The sequence below is a fragment of the Hevea brasiliensis genome, chromosome 9, assembly GCF_030052815.1.
Source record: "Hevea brasiliensis isolate MT/VB/25A 57/8 chromosome 9, ASM3005281v1, whole genome shotgun sequence".
NCBI classification, from domain to species: Eukaryota; Viridiplantae; Streptophyta; class Magnoliopsida; order Malpighiales; family Euphorbiaceae; genus Hevea; species Hevea brasiliensis.
Window position 1 is genome coordinate 12055243 of NC_079501.1, and position 19292 is coordinate 12074534.

At 36.9% G+C, this 19292-nt stretch overlaps 1 protein-coding gene and 1 non-coding gene across 2 annotated transcripts; one reads left to right on the top strand and one right to left on the bottom strand.

Moving 5' to 3' along the window:
* Positions 1-1503: 1503 nt before the first annotated feature.
* On the bottom strand, positions 1504-1610 carry LOC131183747 (small nucleolar RNA R71). The gene has a single exon (XR_009151771.1). It is a non-coding gene; the product is annotated as a small nucleolar RNA R71 (small nucleolar RNA).
* Positions 1611-3658: 2048 nt separating this feature from the next.
* LOC131182808 (uncharacterized) lies at positions 3659-17489 on the top strand. The gene is made up of 4 exons (XM_058152117.1): positions 3659-3857; positions 13495-16311; positions 16863-17002; positions 17103-17489. The coding sequence occupies exons 1-4, from the start codon at positions 3659-3661 to the stop codon at positions 17487-17489; spliced, it is 3543 nt and encodes a 1180-aa protein (XP_058008100.1).
* The last annotated feature ends 1803 nt before the right edge of the window (positions 17490-19292 follow it).

Here is a 19292-nt window from a genome sequence, read left to right on the forward strand (position 1 = left end):
TCCTTTTATCATGTTTTTCTTTACTTCTCCATCAATCTTTCTTGTAAATACCATCATGAGTGAGTAATCTCTTTAGATTTCAGAGTTGGGAAATATGTTTTAGATTAATTTGTGGATTTGGACTGGGTATTTCCTTATTTTACATAAATATGAGTTTTGATTCCTTCCTTGTGTGCTTGATTTACTTGCCTAATGTTGGTACCCATTGGGTATTGTATTAATCTTTGATTGAAGGACCGAAAGGTGAAAGTCATTGATAGATAATCAAGGATTGGAACTTAAAATCACCTAGATTTAGAAATAAACTAGGATTTTAAGAGGAATTAATTATTGGTTACAAAACTTAATGGGTTTTTAAGTAATCAAATAACATATGAAAGTAGGTTTGGTTATTTTAAAACACACTTTGGTTTGCTTGAAAAAGATATCAAAGGAATTTAGAATCAATTTCCTTCAAACTCTATTTTTTTCCTAAAAATTGGAATGCCCAAGACAAATCCCAATTAATTTATGCATAAACCCCTAACTCTGGAATCACTTTTACCATAATTAGACTTTCATTTAAATTACCCATTGTTAATTTAGTTTAATTGCGAACTAGAATTAGAATTTATTTGTTTGCTCCTTACCCATTTCAATTAGATTAATCAATTTACCTTGCTCAATTATATTTATCATTTATTCATTAATCATTAGCCCAAATAATCGCTTCATTCATGGTTTGGTCATCAAACAGCAAATCCTCGTGGGAACGATACTTGATTCATCACTTTATTACTTGAGACGACTCGTATACTTGCGGATTAGTCACATCAAGTTTTTGGCGCCATTGCCGGGGAATTGATTTTTGTTTGATATTGAACAATTGTTTGTTTGGTTAATTTGGGCACTTTATTTTATTTTCTTTTTACCATTTTACTTTGAGAATTTGTTTATTTTGTTTTTCAGGTGCTTTATTTTATGAGAAGGACAAAAAGTAAAGAAATCAATCTATTCTTTGATCCAGAAATAGAAAAGACAGCAAAAGCTTTAAGAGCAGAATCTAAGAGGAGAAAAGCTGAAATTAAAGCTCAACAACAACAAGAAAGAGCACAAGAGCAAGAGGAATTACAAGAAGAAATGGCCAACAACAATAACAACCGCTCTATAAAGGATCATGCCTATCCTAACATTGGGGATTTCATGCCAAGTATCACAAGACCAAGAGTAGAAGCTAATAATTTTGAACTGAAGCCTGCTCTTTGTCAGATGGTACAGCAATAACATTTTGGAGGAAATCCAAGTGAAAGTCCACATGTGCATCTAGCACACTTTCTTGAGATCAGTGATATGTTGAAGATAAATGGAGTTTCTGATGATGCAATTCGACTCAGATTATTTCCTTTTTCTCTAAAGGACCGAGCTCGAGAGTGGTTACATTCTTTGCCACCGGGTTCTATCACAATATGGGATGAACTTTCTCAAGCATTTTTAGCTCAATATTTTCCACCAAGCAAGACAGCTAAGCTAAGAAATGAGCTAACTTCTTTCAAACCTAGAGATGATGAGAGCTTGTATGAAACATGGGAGAGGTACAAGGATTTGCAAAGGAGATGTCCACATCATGGGATTCCTAAGTGGATGCTTGTTCAACACTTTTACAATGGAGTTTCACCAGCTATTAGAAGTACAATTGATGCATCTTTTGGAGGTGATCTTATGGAGAAATCTGGAGATGAAGCTTTTTCTGCTCTGGATAAAATTGCTTATAACAACTACCAATGGAGTTGTGAGAGGAATGAAATCAAGAAACCAGCTGGTATGTTTGAGCTTGATGCCATGAATATGATTAATGCTAAGTTTGATGCTTTGACAAGGAAGATGGACAAGCTAAGCATGAAAGTAGATTCTTCAGCCGGAGGTTCTAGTAATTCAGTAGAAGTTGGAGCTGCAAATGTTAATTGTGCAGCAGATTTTTCTGCACTTGATCAAGATTTTTCAAGTGAGCAAGTGGATTATGTGGGGAACTACAATCAAAGACCAGGTGGTAACTCATGTTCTGCAACTTATGATCCAGCATGGAGAAACCACCCCAATTTCTCTTGGGGAGGTAGACAAGGGCAAAATCAGAATTTTCAGCAATCTTCTGGATATCAACAAAATCAGAATTTTCAGCAGAATAGAGGTCCTCCTCCTGAAATTTCTAAACCTCAAAATGCACATGCTCCACCTCTACCACAACAAGCACAACCAGACAAGACAGCTAGGTTGGAAGCTATGATTGAAACTCTACTTGTGAGCCATCAAAGTCAACAAGAAATGATTTCTCAATTAGCATCTAAAGTGGATCAAATGGCAACACACAACAAGATGTTAGAGAATCAAATAGCTCAACAAGCTAGCTCTTCAAGTAACAAAGCATTTGGGAAGCTCCCTAGCCAGCCAGAAAATTCAAGGGAGCATTGCAAGGCTATTACATTAAGGAGTGGAAAAATATTGGAGAATGGAGATAAAAAGATTGAAGAGAAAATTGAAGAAGAGAAAAACAGAGAAGGAGATGAACAAACTGAAGCTGAAGTTAGAATTGGAGCTGAGAAAGAAAATTCAGTGGAAGAAAAAGGAAGTAAGGAGAAGGAGAGCAAAGAAGAAGAACCAAAATATGTTACACCTAAAGCCTACATGCCACCTTTACCATTCCCACAAAGGTTCCAGAAAGCGAAATTAGATAAACAATTTGGGAAGTTCTTGGAGGTATTGAAGTCTTTGCATGTGACTATTCCTTTCACTGATGCTTTAGCACAAATGCCTTCTTATGCTAAATTTTTGAAGGAGATTTTATCTAACAAGAAGAAATTGGAGGAATTTGAGACTGTAGCTTTCACGGAAGAAAGCAGTGCTATTTTGCAAAATAAGCTTCCACCCAAACTAAAAGATCCTGCGAGTTTCTCCATACCATGTCACATTGGGGATATCAGTATAGATAAGGCTTTATGTGATCTTGGAGCCAGTGTTAGTCTGATGCCATTGTCTATCTATGAGAAAGTGAAGATTGGAGAAATGAAGCCTACTACCATTTCACTACAATTAGCAGATAGGTGTATTAAATTTCCAATTGGGGTAATTGAGAATGTTCCTCTTAAAGTTGGAAAATTTTTTATACCAGTGGATTTTGTGGTATTGGAGATGGAGGAGGATGTACACATTCCTATCATTCTTGGTAGACCTTTCCTTGCTACTGCTGGAGCTGTGATTGTGTTAACAGACCATTACGAAGCTACACACGCAGGAAGCCACGTGTGAATATCCAGGAAATTGAAGACTAGTTCAGCATTTAGTTATTTTTGACTCTTTCTTAATTTGTTATTTTTTTCAGTTATTTTAGGAGATTTATGCTCCATGTAATCAAGTTGTGATTCCTTTGATTGTGAAGGTTGTTACCTACAATCTGTATAAATAATCAATAATAATCAATGAAGAGGAACTTGAAAATCAATTAGTCTTGAGTACTTTACACTCAAAGGTCTAGGTTCCCTTTGATGAATCTAATATTATAAACATAGGTCGAAGTAAGAAAACCCCTGTTCCACCTTCCTCTCCTACTCCATCTTTCCCTGCAAGCAGACCCGTAACTCGATCCTTATCTCGGGTACATAACAAATTGGTATCAGAGCCTGGAGTTATGGGCGATTCAACGCAGGAGCAGTTAAACAAAATGTTTGAACTATTACTTTCTGAACAAAAAGCGAATCAGAATCGCAGCGAACAAATGGATCAATTCCAAGCTCAATTGGATGCAATTTCGCGAGACCTGCAATCAACCAAACTCAGTTTATCGTCTTCCAGCACCGAGAGCCAACACCGTCCTCGCAAGGAAAAAGGTACGATGGGTGCAACCAATTCCGAATCTTCCGGAGAACATTTGGTTGTTCCTAAGTACACAAAGCTCGATTTGAAGGAACGGAAGCGTGAAAAACACAAGATTATACCATTGAATTCAAAAATTTTCACCTAGGGTCACATGCAGCATGCAAGATTTATTTTTATCTATTTGATTTCAATGACAAACAACATATTAAAACTCTTTTAATATGTTTTTGGATCTGTATTTGCCATTTAAGATTTTAAAATTAATCAGATTAATTTTAGAACCCTAGATTAAATCAAGAACAATTACACTAACCTCTTGATGTCTTTGCAGTATGCGTGCCTTTGAGATTCGTCTTCAGGACACCAGATGTTGTCCCTCTAGCTTGTCCACACCAAGAACACCTATGGCAGCCCTTGAACAGCTTCTAAAGCCTTTTCTATTAATTAGAAATTCAAGTTCTGCCTTTTAAGAGATTAGAGATGCAAACAGGACACTAGAAACAATTTCTAGTGTTCTTAATTCAAGAGATTGATGGCTAATCTCTTTGAATTGATGAGAGATGAAGAGAAATAGCTGGAGAGGCTCAAAATGGCGTGACAATTGAGAGGAGAGGCTGCTGGTTGTGTTTTCTTTTCATAACCCCACTTAAATAGCTAGGTTAACACATTAAACCCTAGCCACATGTCACCTTTTGATTAGCTCTAGGTTTAAGTGACCCAATCACATTGTGCCAAGTGTCAAACCTATATTTAATCTTGATTTTAATCATCTTACATGATTAAAAAACATTTGGCAAGCTTATGTGTTATGCCATGTGTCACCATCTCATGGTGCCACGTGTCACACTGTGAATTGACCAAAATGCCCCTATGTCTTAATTTTGAGTTCTTAACCCAAAATAATTATTTTCTTCTTCTAATTAATTTATATCAAATATAAATTAATTAATTAATCTCTATTAATTAATTTCTCATCAATTAAATTCATATTTAAACACTTTAAATATAAATTTAATTTATACTACACATCCAATAATCTAGATTTGGTTTCAAGTCATGCTAGGAACTTTGCAATTTAATTGCAAACCAAATCTATTTAATTAATTAATTAAACTCTTTAATTAATTAATTAAATCATATTTAAATAGGTGATAACTTGTGTATGTGTGTGACTTACTAGGCTCATCACTAATTGGCAATGAGACATGATATCAACTCTTAATATCATCAGAACTCTTTCTTACCATAAATGATTTCTCTAAATCATTTTATGAACCTCATAGACCATGGTTAACACCTAGCATAGCATGCCATGGCCACCCAATTAGTAATAAGATTTACCTTAAATGAACCTATAATCATATGTTACCTGCACTAGAATCTCTCTGCTACAAAATCCCAACTCAAGTTGAGTCATGGTTTATGTCAAACTCCATTTGCTATGAATATTATGTTCTCTTTTAATTCCAGTTCTTGATTAAAAGATTTTCTCATCGTAAACTCTTTCTCAATAAATCTATCTGTCTGGCCAGAACTTGAAACATCAAGAATAATTAAATGAACATAGAATTTTATCTCTATTTACTTAGAGGAATGGATTCCATCTTGATCAACACCAACCTCCATATATAACTAGCCGGAGCTAACACATGCCCATATACCCATACATAGTACAAGTATAAAAGCAGTATCAAACTCAAACCATTTATAAACAAGATAACTATGCTATCTCAGATCTAAAGATTATATGTACTGATATGATTTATGACAAAACATTGACAAGAGTAAACTCCATGTGCTTGTCATAAGTGTCACTGGTTCGGCCTACTTATCATTTATAAGTGCCTATCATGTTTGTTATATGGCATGAGACTCACCATTCCATCTTATTTATATCTCATATAAATAACTTGGGAACAAACATGAATACAATCTTTCTGGATAAGTCATGTCCTTATTATGAAGTATCCTCGATTGTGAACCTATTTATGATACTTTGTGCTAGAAATATTGTCACTCATATTCTTAACAACTTAAGAATAATATTTCTAACAAAATATCAATGGACCTTTTCTATTACACATAAATATATTATGTAAACGGAAAAGTGGAAATGCCTTTTATTATTAAAATATGTACAAGATACATACTAAATGATATGCTCTAGGGCATACTACTAACAATCTCCCACTAGCACTAGAGCCATTCATTACAATATCTTAGACCTATCTTCTCAAGATGTCGGTCTAACTGAACTTGTGACAAAAGCTTAGTGAATGGATCAGCTGAATTTTTTAGCTGATGTTATTTTTCTGCATGGCTATATCGCCTTGCCCAACTATATCTCTGATAACGTGGTAGTGCCTTTCTATGTGTTTGGATTTTGGGTGAGACCTTGGTTCCTTAGCTCAGATGATCGCTCCATTGTTGTCACGATTAATGGAACTACGACTCAATGGAAGGAACTACGTAAGTTCTGTCACGAACTTCTTTATCCAAATGACTTCTTTTGCGATCTCGATGCGAGAATATACTCACCTCGAGTGGAATCTGCAATGCGTGCTCGCTTGGAACTCTTCCAACCGATCGCACCTCCATTACAAATGAACACATATCCAGAGGTAGACTTTCTATCATCGATATCTGATTGGAAATCAGAATCAGTATAACCATCCAATTGCAAGTCTCCACCTCCATAAATCAAGAATAAATCCTTAGTTCTTCTTAAGTACTTAAGGATATTCTTGACAGCTATCCAGTGTTCCAAACCTGGATTGGATTGATACCTGCTAGTCAAACTAACAGCATATGCGATATCCGGCCTAGTACACAACATTGCATACATTAAACTTCCAATAGCCGAAGCATATGGAATCCTGGCCATCTTATCTCTTTCTTCAGGTGTCTTTGGAGACATCTCTTTAGAAAGATGGATACCATGTCTCACTGGTAACAATCCTCTCTTGGAATCAAGCATGTTAAACCTCTTTAATACCTTTTCCAAGTATAGACTTTGTGATAAACCAATTATCCTTTTCGCTCTATCTCTATAGATGCGAATCCCAAGAATATAGGTTGCCTCCCCTAAGTCTTTCATGGAGAATGTATTTGACAACCATACCTTTATAGTCGTCAACATACCTGTATCATTACCCATCAACAGTATGTCATCCACATATAAGACAAGGAAAGTGATAGCACTGTCACTAACCTTCTTATATACACATGGCTCATCCTCATTTTTGATAAAACCAAAAGATTTAATGGCTTCATCAAAACGGATGTTCCAACTCCTCGAAGCTTGTTTCAACCCATAAATGGATCGCTTTAGCTTGCATACCTTGGAACCATCTTGGGATTCAAATCCCTTAGGTTGTTCCATGAAAATGTTTTCTTCAATGTATCCATTGAGAAAAGTCTTTGACATCCATCCGCCAAATCTCATAATCATAGTATGCAGCTATTGCTAATAAAATCCTAATTGATTTAAGCATGGCAACAAAGTAGAAAGTCTCCTCATAGTCTATTCCTTGCCTTTGGCGAAACCCTTTCGCTACTAGCCTTGCCTTATAGGTCTTTACCTTTCCATCAGAACCAATTTTCTTCTTGAAAACCCATTTGTTCCCTATAGGTACAATACCTTCAGGTGGGTCAACAAGATCCCAAACTTGATTCTTATACATGGAATAAAAATCTGATTTCATAGCATCAATCCATTTTGAAGAGTCTATATCTGATATAGCTTCTTCATAGGTAAGTGGATCATCTCCATGATCTACTTCTTCATGAGTAGACAACTCTTGTTCTTCTTCATGAAGAAAACCATATCTCACTGGTGGGTGAGATACCCTGGTTGTTCTACGAGGAACAGCTGTAGATGTTTCATCAACGGGTATTGGTTGACTAGATGGATCTATATCCATATGATCTGTTGGTTGGTCAGAATTCTCCAATTCTAACTCTATTTGCCTTCCTTTGCCTCCTTTTTGAACAAACTGTTGTTCAAGAAATGTGGCATCTCTACTTATCACAACCTTTTGTGAAGTAGGCAAATAAAAATAATATCCAAAACTATCTTTTGGATATCCAACAAATCGACCTTTTTCTGATCTGGTCTCCAATTTATCAGTGTTCGACTTTTGATATAATATGTACAACCCCAAATCTTAACATGCTTAAGACTTGGTTTTCTTCCATGCCATATCTCATAAGGTGTGGAAGAAACTGATTTTGATGGAATCCTATTCAGAATATACAAAGCTGATTCTAATGCAAATCCCCAAAAGGAGATTGGCATATCAGTATAGCTCATCATACTACGTACCATATCCAATAGGGTACGATTTCTCCTTTCAGATACACCATTCAGTTGTGGCGTTCCTGGAGGAGTCAGCTGAGAAACAATGCCATGCTCTCTCAAGTATTCATCAAATTCAGTACTCAAATATTCACCTCCACGATCTGATCGAAGAGCTTTAATATTTTTCCTGTTTGATTTACTACTTGATTTAAATTCCTTAAACTTTTCAAAGGATTCATATTTGTATTTCATCAAATACAAATACCCAAACCTTGATTTATCATCAAGAAGGTAATAAAATAATGAAAGCCCCCTCTAGCCATTTCTTTAAATGGACCACATACATCACTATGTATTAGCTCCAAAATATTTTCAGCTCTTAGCCCTTGTCCAACAAAGGGTGATATAGTCATTTTGCCCTGAAGGCAAGATTCACAAGTTGGAGTAGGCTTAGAGCCCAATGAGGATAAAATCCCCATTTTCTCCAATTTTGTAATCCTATCTTCTACAACATGACATAACCTTAAGTGCCAAATATATTTTGAACTTGAGTTGGTTTTCACCATGGCATTGCATTCATTTAGATTGCTATACTGCTAGTGGAAACACTTTCTTCGGCAATGGAAACACTTTCTGTTAGCAATGGAAACACTTTCTGTTGGCGGTGGAAACACTTTCCTTTGCCTTTGTCACTTTGGTCTTCCCTTTCTGTTTAGCTATTTTCTTGGAAGGACCAGGAATCTGAAGTTTCTTTTTCTTATTGCCCTTCTTCTTGTTGGACTTTCCAGCGGAAGAAGATGCAACCAAAGCTACCTCTTTTCCTTTATTGCCCAACATATTCTTTTGGTCAATAACCAGCATGTTGAGTAAACCAGCTAAGGTGCATTCCTGTTGAGTCATATGGAAATTTGTCACAAAATTCCCAAAAGACTCAGGAAGGGACTGAAGGATCAAATCCGTCTGTAGTTGGAAATCCATGTTGAAGTCAAGATGTTCCAACTGCTCAATCAGCCGAATCATCTTGTGGACATGATCCCCAACATTACATCCCTCGGACATCCTCATACGGAATAGTGTATAGATATCTCATACCTAGCATTCCTCTGTGCTCACCATACAACTCTTGTAGGTGAAGGAGGATCTCACTCGCACTCTGCATGTTCTCATGTTGCTTCTGTAACTCATTACTCATGGAAGCAAGCATGCAACACTTAGCTCTCATATCATGCTCCTTCCACTTGTCCAAAGTTTCATGTTCCTCTTGTGTGGCCTCTGGAGGTAAGGGACCAGGAACATTTGAATCTAGAACATATCCTATATGTTCAAGGTTCAGGACAAGTTTCAAATTTGTTAGCCAATCAGACAGATTAGGTCCTGTCAACCTATTGCGATCAAGTATGCTTGCAAGGATATTGGATGGTGGTGGTTGTTTTGTGCTCATTATTATCAGAAAATTAATTGCAGAAATAACCAGATTAATTAGTAAATGTATCATGTAATTAACCAAAATGATTATGGTCTTTTAATCAAATTGGTCCTCCCACTAACTTAGCGAATCCTACACTTCCAAAGTAGAAAACGGAAATCCTAGTTGGATGGATTTCTAGTGGGTGATTGAATTCTTATAATTCTATTGATCATCCTCAGGTACATCCATTATTGGAATTACAATAAACTATAAGTGAGCAACTCCTTGCCCATCACATCTCATGTGAGGTTCAATCCTTTACCTAGCCCCTAATGCTCAAAATCTCAGGTACATCCATTATTGACTTATCTTTCATTAGTTAAGTTGATCCCATTGAGCCAGAATTATGCAAATAATTTTAATGTCCTCAGGTACATCCAATATTGGCCACCAAACCATTTACATATTTACAACATCTCATGCTTAACAATTATTCTTAAGAAAATCTCTTAAATTAATTGCATCTCATGCAACTATTTAAAATTTCTTAAAATAATTGCCCCAATGGAGGGCTTATGTTATAATTACTTTAATTATAGCATTTCCAACTTAATCATTTGTTTGGAAGATTTTATAGCCATCCTAATTACTATTAAGGTCTCACTTTGCACATTATCCATTTAGCATGCATATATCATATAATTGCATACATTCCCATACATCTCATGCATTCATGGATAAGCGATAAATATGGTATGATCATGGACTTTCTAAGGGATTCAATTACGAGCCACCAAGAATTGAATCAGGGCATTCCTAGGTGCATTTCATTCATTCTTTTACAAGAGTTGCTGAAGGAGTACATAATTAACACTTGATCTTGAATTCCTCTCACTTGTCCCACCAATGCTCTTGACCTCCTTAAACTTCTTGCAATCCAATATTACATAGTAATCCTTGGCATACCAAGGCGAATTTACAAGAACTTAAATAAATGAAATTACAACCCAAAAATATTACAAACTTAATAATACATGCCCAAAATAAATTAAAATAAATTAATTAATTTACAATCCCAAAGAAACATAAAAGAAATAAATCCAATCACATTGGTCTTTTATAGTCCATGATCATCCATCATGCATATCACTATTTAACAATTAAATAAAACATACATACTTAAATTAAATTGAATATCTCATATTCAACTTAAAAATTCAGATTTGAATATGATTCAAATAAATTTAAAAAATCAGATTTGAATCTCATTCAAACAAATTTAAAAATTCAGATTTGAATCACATTCAAACAACTTCAAAAATTCAGATTTGAATCACATTCAAACATTTTTTAAAAAATCAGATTTGAATCACATTCAAATATTTTTAAAAAATCAGATCTGAATTTTATTGAATCAATTTTAAAAAATCAGATTTAAATATGATTCAAACAACTTTAAAAATTCAAATTTGAATCACATTCAAACAACTTTTAAAATTCAGATTTGAATCACATTCAAATAATTTTTTAAAATTCTGATTTGAATCATAATTTAATTGTGTGATTAAAACTACTAATTAAACACTTTAATTAGTCAAACAATAGGCCTTAGATCATACAACAATTGCAGAATTAAAAGCCAAACCTTGAATCACCCATGGAACCATTGTTGCCGCCACCATTGGTGGCTTCACCATGTGTGACGCCACATCTCATGATCCAACCAGCAATGAATCTCTTGATCTCATGATCAAACACACAATTAAATTATATAATCAATAATCTAAATGGCAAATATAGTGGCTCTGATACCAATTGAAGGAACGGAAGCGTGAAAAACACAAGATTATACCATTGAATTCAAAAATTTTCACCTAGGGTCACATGCAGCATGCAAGATTTATTTTTATCTATTTGATTTCAATGACAAACAACATATTAAAACTCTTTTAATATGCTTTTGGATCTGTATTTGCCATTTAAGATTTTAAAATTAATCAGATTAATTTTAGAACCCTAGATTAAATCAAGAACAATTACACTAACCTCTTGATGTCTTTCGCGTGTACATGCCTTTGAGATTCGTCTTGAGGACACCGATGTTGTCCCTCTAGCTTGTCCACACCAAGAACACCTATGGCAGCCCTTGAACAGCTTCTAAAGCCTTTTCTATTAATTAGAAATTCAAGTTCTGCCTTTTAAGAGATTAGAGATGCAAACAGGACACTAGAAACAATTTCTAGTGTTCTTAATTCAAGAGATTGATGGCTAATCTCTTTGAATTGATGAGAGATGAAGAGAAATAGCTGGAGAGGCTCAAAATGGCGTGACAATTGAGAGGAGAGGCTGCTGGTTGTGTTTTCTTTTCATAACCCCACTTAAATAGCTAGGTTAACACATTAAACCCTAGCCACATGTCACCTTTTGATTAGCTCTAGGTTTAAGTGACCCAATCACATTGTGCCAAGTGTCAAACCTATATTTAATCTTGATTTTAATCATCTTACATGATTAAAAACATTTGGCAAGCTTATGTGTTATGCCATGTGTCACCATCTCATGGTGCCACGTGTCACACTGTGAATTGACCAAAATGCCCCTATGTCTTAATTTTGAGTTCTTAACCCAAAATAATTATTTTCTTCTTCTAATTAATTTATATCAAATATAAATTAATTAATTAATCTCTATTAATTAATTTCTCATCAATTAAATTCATATTTAAACACTTTAAATATAAATTTAATTTATACTACACATCCAATAATCTAGATTTGGTTTCAAGTCATGCTAGGGACTTTGCAATTTAATTGCAAACCAAATCTATTTAATTAATCAATTAAACTCTTTAATTAATTAATTAAATCATATTTAAATAGGTGATAACTTGTGTATGTGTGTGACTTACTAGGCTCATCACTAATTGGCAATGAGACATGATATCAACTCTTAATATCATCAGAACTCTTTCTTACCATAAATTATTTCTCTAAATCATTTTATGAACCTCATAGACCATGGTTAACACCTAGCATAGCATGCCATGGCCACCCAATTAGTAATAAGATTTACCTTAAATGAACCTATAATCATATGTTACTAGAATCTCTCTGTTACAAAATCCCAACTCAAGCTGGAGTCATGGTTTATGTCAAACTCCATTTGCTATGAATATTATGTTCTCTTTTAATTCCAGTTCTTGATTAAAAGATTTTTCTCATCAGAAACTCTTTCTCAATAAATCTATCTGTCTGGCCAGAACTTGAAACATCAAGAACAATTAAATGAACATAGGATTTTATCTCTATTTACTTAGAGGAACAGATTCCATCTTGATCAACACCTACCTCCATATATAACTAGCAGGAGCCAACACATGCCCATATACCCATACATAGTACAAGTATGAAAGCAGTATCAAACTCAAACTACCTATATACAAGATAACTGTGCTATCTCAAGTCTAAAGATTATATGTGCATCGATATGATTTATGACAAAACATTGACAAGAGTAAACTCCATGTGCTTGTCATAAGTGTCACCGGTTCGGCCTACTTATCATTTATAAGTGCCTATCATGTTTGTTATATGGCATGAGACTCACCATTCCATCTTATTTATATCTCATATAAATAACTTGGGAACAAACATGAATACAATCTTTCTGGATAAGTCATGTCCTTATTATGAAGTATCCTCGATTGTGAACCTATTTATGATACTTTGTGCTAGAAATATTGTCACTCATATTCTTAACAACTTAAGAATAATATTTCTAACAAAATATCAATGGACCTTTTCTATTACACATAAATATATTATGTAAACGGAAAAGTGGAAATGCCTTTTATTATTAAAATATGTACAAGATACATACTAAATGATATGCTCTAGGGCATACTACTAACACGATTTTCCCCGCTACAACGGATTGGAAGACCCATTGGGTTGGCTCAGTCGTTGTCAACTCTTCTTTAAGCATCAATCCACACTAGAGGAGGAAAAAGTTGGCCTAGCATCCATCCATCTAGAAGGAATTGCCCAATTGTGGTACTTACAATTGATTCAAGATAATCCCGAACCCACCTGGACTGATTTTGAGAGTCAGTGTAACAAGCGATTTGGCCCCCCAATTCGCAGCAATAAGCTCGGCGAGTTAGCAAAACTGAAGCAGACCGGTTCCGTTGAAGATTACCAAAACAAATTTGAAACTCTGGTTTCTCGTGCAGGTACCCTAACGCAACTTCAAAAAATCCAACTATATATCAGTGGTTTGCAGGAATACATAGCTGTGGAGGTTGAACTCCATCAACCACAAGACCTGGTTTCGGCCATGAGCATGTCACGCCTGTACGAAAGGAAGCTGAATTCTCGACTTCCCTCTAATCGAGATTTCCGGCGACCTTCAAACCCACCTGAACCACGTACAGCGCGTCCAATCAAGCGGCTCACTCCCGACGAGATGGATGACCGCCGGAAGAAGGGATTGTGCTTCAACTGTGATGAGCCATTTGTGCGAGGGCACCAATGCAAACGTTTGTTTCTCATCGATCTGGCGGAAGAACTGCAATCGGATGAAGATATGGACTTGGACCCGTCCCCAGAAATTTCTTTACATGCCATCACAGGAACACAAACTTCTCAGTCCATGCGTTTGCGTGGAGTTTGGAATGGTTTACAGGTCTTGATACTGGTTGATTCCGGGAGCACGCACAGTTTTATTTCGCTGGCTAAACTCTCAGAAAATGGGGTGAATGTCGACGCCACGGCGGGAGTGAGGGTGAAAGTAGCCAACGGCGAACAATTGCACAGTCCTGGTATTTGTAAAAAAGCTACAATTAATCTCTACCCCATTTTCTTTAGGGTGGATTTATTTGCTTTACAACTAACGGGCTTTGATATAGTGTTGGGTGTCAATTGGTTGAGAACATTGGGACCCATTTTGTGGGACTTTGAAATTATGCAGATGTCCTTCTATTTCAGAAACCAATTGGTTGAGTTGCGAGGAATAAATTCCAAATCAGAGGCGAGCCCAGAACTGCACTCTCTCCTGGCCGCATCCAACCCTGATCTGCAATTACAGAATTTATTGACAGAATTTGCGGCGATCTTCGAACCTCCAAAGGGCCTTCCTCCAGCACGCAACTGCGACCATCGCATTCCCTTGGAACCCGGATCCAAACCGGTGGTAGTGCATCCGTACAGGTATCCACATGGCCAGAAGGATGAAATCGAAAGGCAGTGTTCTGACATGCTCAATCAAGGGATCATCCGACCGAGTCGTTCTCCCTTTTCCTCATCGGTTATCCTGGTCCCTAAAGCCGACAAGACATGGCGTCTTTGTGTGGATTATAGGGAGCTTAACGCCAGAACTATAAAAGACAAGTTCCCAATCCCAATTATAGAAGAACTTCTGGATGAATTAGGAGGGGCACAGTTCTTCACCAAACTTGATTTGCTTGCAGGATATTATCAGGTTGCCATGTACCCGCCGGACATTGAAAAGACGGCCTTCCGAACACATCATGGCCATTTTGAATTCCTGGTAATGCCGTTCGGGTTGTCAAATGCCCCATCCACTTTCCAATCCTTGATGAATGAGGTATTCCGGGATTATTTACGCAAATTCGTTCTGGTTTTTTTTGACGACATTCTGGTTTTTAGCAGTTCTTGGGCAGAACACTTACAGCATCTTCGCCAAGTATTTCAACAATTGGCAGCTCATAAGCTTGTCCTGAAGAAACCCAAATGTTCGTTTGCACAACTCCAGGTGTCCTACCTTGGCCATATTATTTCACAGGTTGGAGTTCAAGTTGATAATTCAAAAATTTCGGCCATCACCGATTGGCCTCAGCCTACAACTCCACGAGGGCTACGCGGTTTCCTGGGGCTTACTGGATATTATCGCAAGTTTGTATACAATTACGGCTCAATTGCTGCACCGCTAACAGCTTTATTAAAGAAGAATTCTTTTCAATGGACGGCTGCCGCAACTCAAGCCTTTGAATCCTTGAAGAAAGCTCTAACTTCCACTCCAATTCTGGTTCTTCCCAACTTTGATCTTTTATTTGTAATCGAGTGTGATGCCTCTGACACAGGAATCGGCGCCGTACTGCTTCAAAACAATAAGCCAGTGGCCTTCTTTAGCCGAGCAATGGCTGTCCGTCACATTAGTCTTCCGGCGTACGAAAAAGAATTAATTGGTCTGGTCAAGGCAATTCGACATTGGCAGTCTTATTTATGGGGGAAGCAATTTGTGGTGCGTACAGATCATTATACTTTAAAGTTTTTGCTCGAACAGCTTTCACTCTCCTCGCCCCAACAACATTGGGTGAGTAAGCTACTACCATTCGATTTCAAAGTTGAGTACAAACCGGGCAAAGCTAATACAGTGGCAGACGCCTTATCACGCCGGGATGTTGACCAACACAGCCTCTATGCTATATCACTGCCTCAACTTGATTTATTTGATGACATCCGAAGGGAACAAATCTTTCGGATATTCAGAATTGACATTACTACGATTAGTGGTACCGCAATCGATGTGTGGAGCTTTAAGCAGGGTTACCTTTTCTTCAAAAATCGAGTTTATATTCCTCCAGAGTCACCTTCGGTTACATTAGTCATGACAGCACTACACAATCAAGGTCATGAAGGTTATCAGAAAACTCTCCATCGCATTACCAGGGATTTCTATTGGAGGGGCATGAAACATATGATTCAAGATTTCGTTCGTGCTTGTGAAGTCTGCCAACGTAATAAAACTCAGACCTTGCAACCAGTGGTTTACTACACCATCGCCTGCTCCGCAAATGATTTGGGCGGATATTTCACTAGACTTCATTGAAGGGCTTCCCAACTCCAAAGGTAAAAATGTTATCTTGGTAGTGGTAGATCGGTTCTCTAAGTACGGGCATTTCTTGGCACTTTCTCACCCATATACTGCCATCACTATTGCTCGTTTATTTTTTGATAACATTTTTCGATTGCATGGGCTGCCTGAGTCTATGGTCAGCGATAGAGATGTTACTTTCACTAGTTCCTTTTGGAGAGAATTGTTCAGGTTGTGTGGAACGAAATTATGTTTCAGCTCAGCTTATCATCCACAATCGGACGGCAAACCGAGGTGACTAATCGTGCCGTCGAGATGTATTTAAGGTGCTTCACCACTCTCAACCACACAAATGGTGTGATCAGCTTCCGTGTGAGTTTTGTTATAATACAAGCTTCCATACTGCTCTCAAGTCCACTCCATTCGAAACAGTCTATGGTCGGCCTCCACCAAGACTCCTTTCTTACTTACCAGGTAGCTGTGCTATTGAAGCTGTGGATGTTGTTCTCCAACAGCGGGATGAAATGCTACAGCATCTACGCTCTCACCTGTTGGATGCTCAAAACCGGATGAAAATTCAGTATGACCGCCACCATAGGCCATTGGAATTTCAAGTGGGTGACCAAGTTCTCTTGCGCCTTCACCTTTATCGATCTTACTGTTGCCACAAGAAGAAATCAAATGCTCTCTGTCTAGTTTTATGGGCCATTTAAGGTGCTTGAACGGGTTGGAACATTGGCTTACAAGTTGCAGCTTCCTCCGGAGTCCAAAATACATCCTGCTTTCCATGTTTCGCACTCAAACCATTCCATTCGGACATGCATCGCTGCTACAATCCTTCCTCCTTTGGACGACCCAGCACCGCAAGCTCCTCTCACTGTTCTGGGTCAACGAATTCGAGCGGGCATACATGAAGTGTTGATCCATTGGAAGAATACAAACCCTGCCGACTCATCCTGGGAACGTGTCTCAGACATCAACAACAGATATCGAGAATTCAAGCTTGAGGACAAGCTTTCGGTGGTGGGGAGTATTGTTAAGACCATTCTAAGCTACACACGCAGGAAGCCACGTGTGAATATCCAGGAAATTGAAGACTAGTTCAGCATTTAGTTATTTTTGACTCTTTCTTAATTTGTTATTTTTTTCAGTTATTTTAGGAGATTTATGCTCCATGTAATCAAGTTGTGATTCCTTTGATTGTGAAGGTTGTTACCTACAATCTGTATAAATAATCAATAATAATCAATGAAGAGGAACTTGAAAATCAATTAGTCTTGAGTACTTTACACTCAAAGGTCTAGGTTCCCTTTGATGAATCTAATATTATAAACATAGGTCGAAGTAAGAAAACCCCTGTTCCACCTTCCTCTCCTACTCCATCTTTCCCTGCAAGCAGACCCGTAACTCGATCCTTATCTCGGGTACATAACAGATTGATGTAAAAAATGGGAGGCTTACATTAGAAGTTGGGGAAGAGAAAGTTGAATTTAATTTGTTTCAAGCGATGAAAAAGAAAGATGATTCAAATTCATGCTTGAGAATTGATGTGATAGATGAAGAGGTCAGAGAAGTGCTTAAAAGGCAACATCCTAAAGATCCCTTAGAAGCTTGTTTGGTTCATAACATCAAAAAAGGGGATGAGATTGAAGAAGCTGCAGAATATGCTACAATTTTGGAAGGAAATCCACCTTTGCCTATGGCTGATATTGAAAAGATTGGGGACTTGAAGCAAGATACAACTTTATCATCAAAGCTTGAAAAAAGTGAAGCACCCAAGGTTGAATTGAAACCTCTTCCAACAAATCTCAGGTATGCTTTTCTAGGTCAAAATTCTACATATCCTGTGATTGTTAGTGCTAAATTGACTGATTGTGAGGTTGAAAAATTGTTAAGAGTTCTTAGAAAGCATTGAAGGATAATTGGTTATACCATTGATGATATTAAAGGAATACATCCTTCTATGTGCATGCATAGAATTTTGTTGGAAAATAATCATAAAGCCTCTCGAGAGTCACAAAGGAAATTGAATCCAAATATGAAAGAGGTTGTGAAAAATGAAATCTTGAAATTACTTGATGCAGGTATCATTTACCCTGTTTCTGACAGCAATTGGGTAAGTCCAGTTCATGTTGTACCCAAGAAAGGGGGCATCACAGTAGTGAAAAATGAAAATGATGAACTAATACCTACAAGGATCAGAATGGATGGAGAATGTGTATAGACTATAGGAAATTGAATAATGCAACTAGAAAGGACCATTTTCCATTACCATTTATAGATCAAATGCTTGAGAGACTAGCTCATCATTCTTATTTTTGCTATTTGGATGGCTATTCAGGGTTCTTTCAGATCCCTATTCACCCAGATAATCAGGATAAAACTACCTTCACATGTCCTTATGGTACCTTTGCATATCGAAGGATGCCATTTGGACTATGTAATGCCCCTGCTACATTTCAAAGATGTAAGATGTCCATATTTTCTGACATGATTGAGGGTATTATGGAAGTGTTCATGGATGATTTTTCTGTTTATGGTAAATTTTTTTATGAATGCTTATCTAACTTGTCTAAGGTTTTGCAGAGATGTGAAGAGTTCAATTTAGTTTTGAATTGGGAAAAGTGCCATTTTATGGTACAAGAAGGAATTGTTTTGGGACATCTTGTGTCAAACAGGGGTATTGAGGTGGATAAAGTAAAGGTAGAAATTATTGAGAAAATGCCACCCCCAACATCTGTGAAGGGAGTAAGGAGTTTCTTGGGGCATGCCGGATTTTACAGGAGATTTATCAAGGATTTCTCTAAGATTTCTAAGCCTCTTACCAATTTATTGAGTAAAGATGTGGAATTCCATTTTGATACTAATTGTATGAATGCTTTTTGCAGGATAAAGGAAGCTTTG

Excerpts from the sequence above, each read along its gene's own strand:
- LOC131182808 (XM_058152117.1), top strand. The coding sequence starts at position 3,659 with ATGGGCGATTCAACGCAGGAGCAGTTAAACAAAATGTTTGAACTATTA. Across the intron at positions 3,858-13,494 it reads CCGTCCTCGCAAGGAAAAAG|ACCCATTGGGTTGGCTCAGT; the intron begins GTACGATGGGTG and ends ACGGATTGGAAG. Across the intron at positions 17,003-17,102 it reads ATAGGCCATTGGAATTTCAA|GTGCTTGAACGGGTTGGAAC; the intron begins GTGGGTGACCAA and ends GGGCCATTTAAG.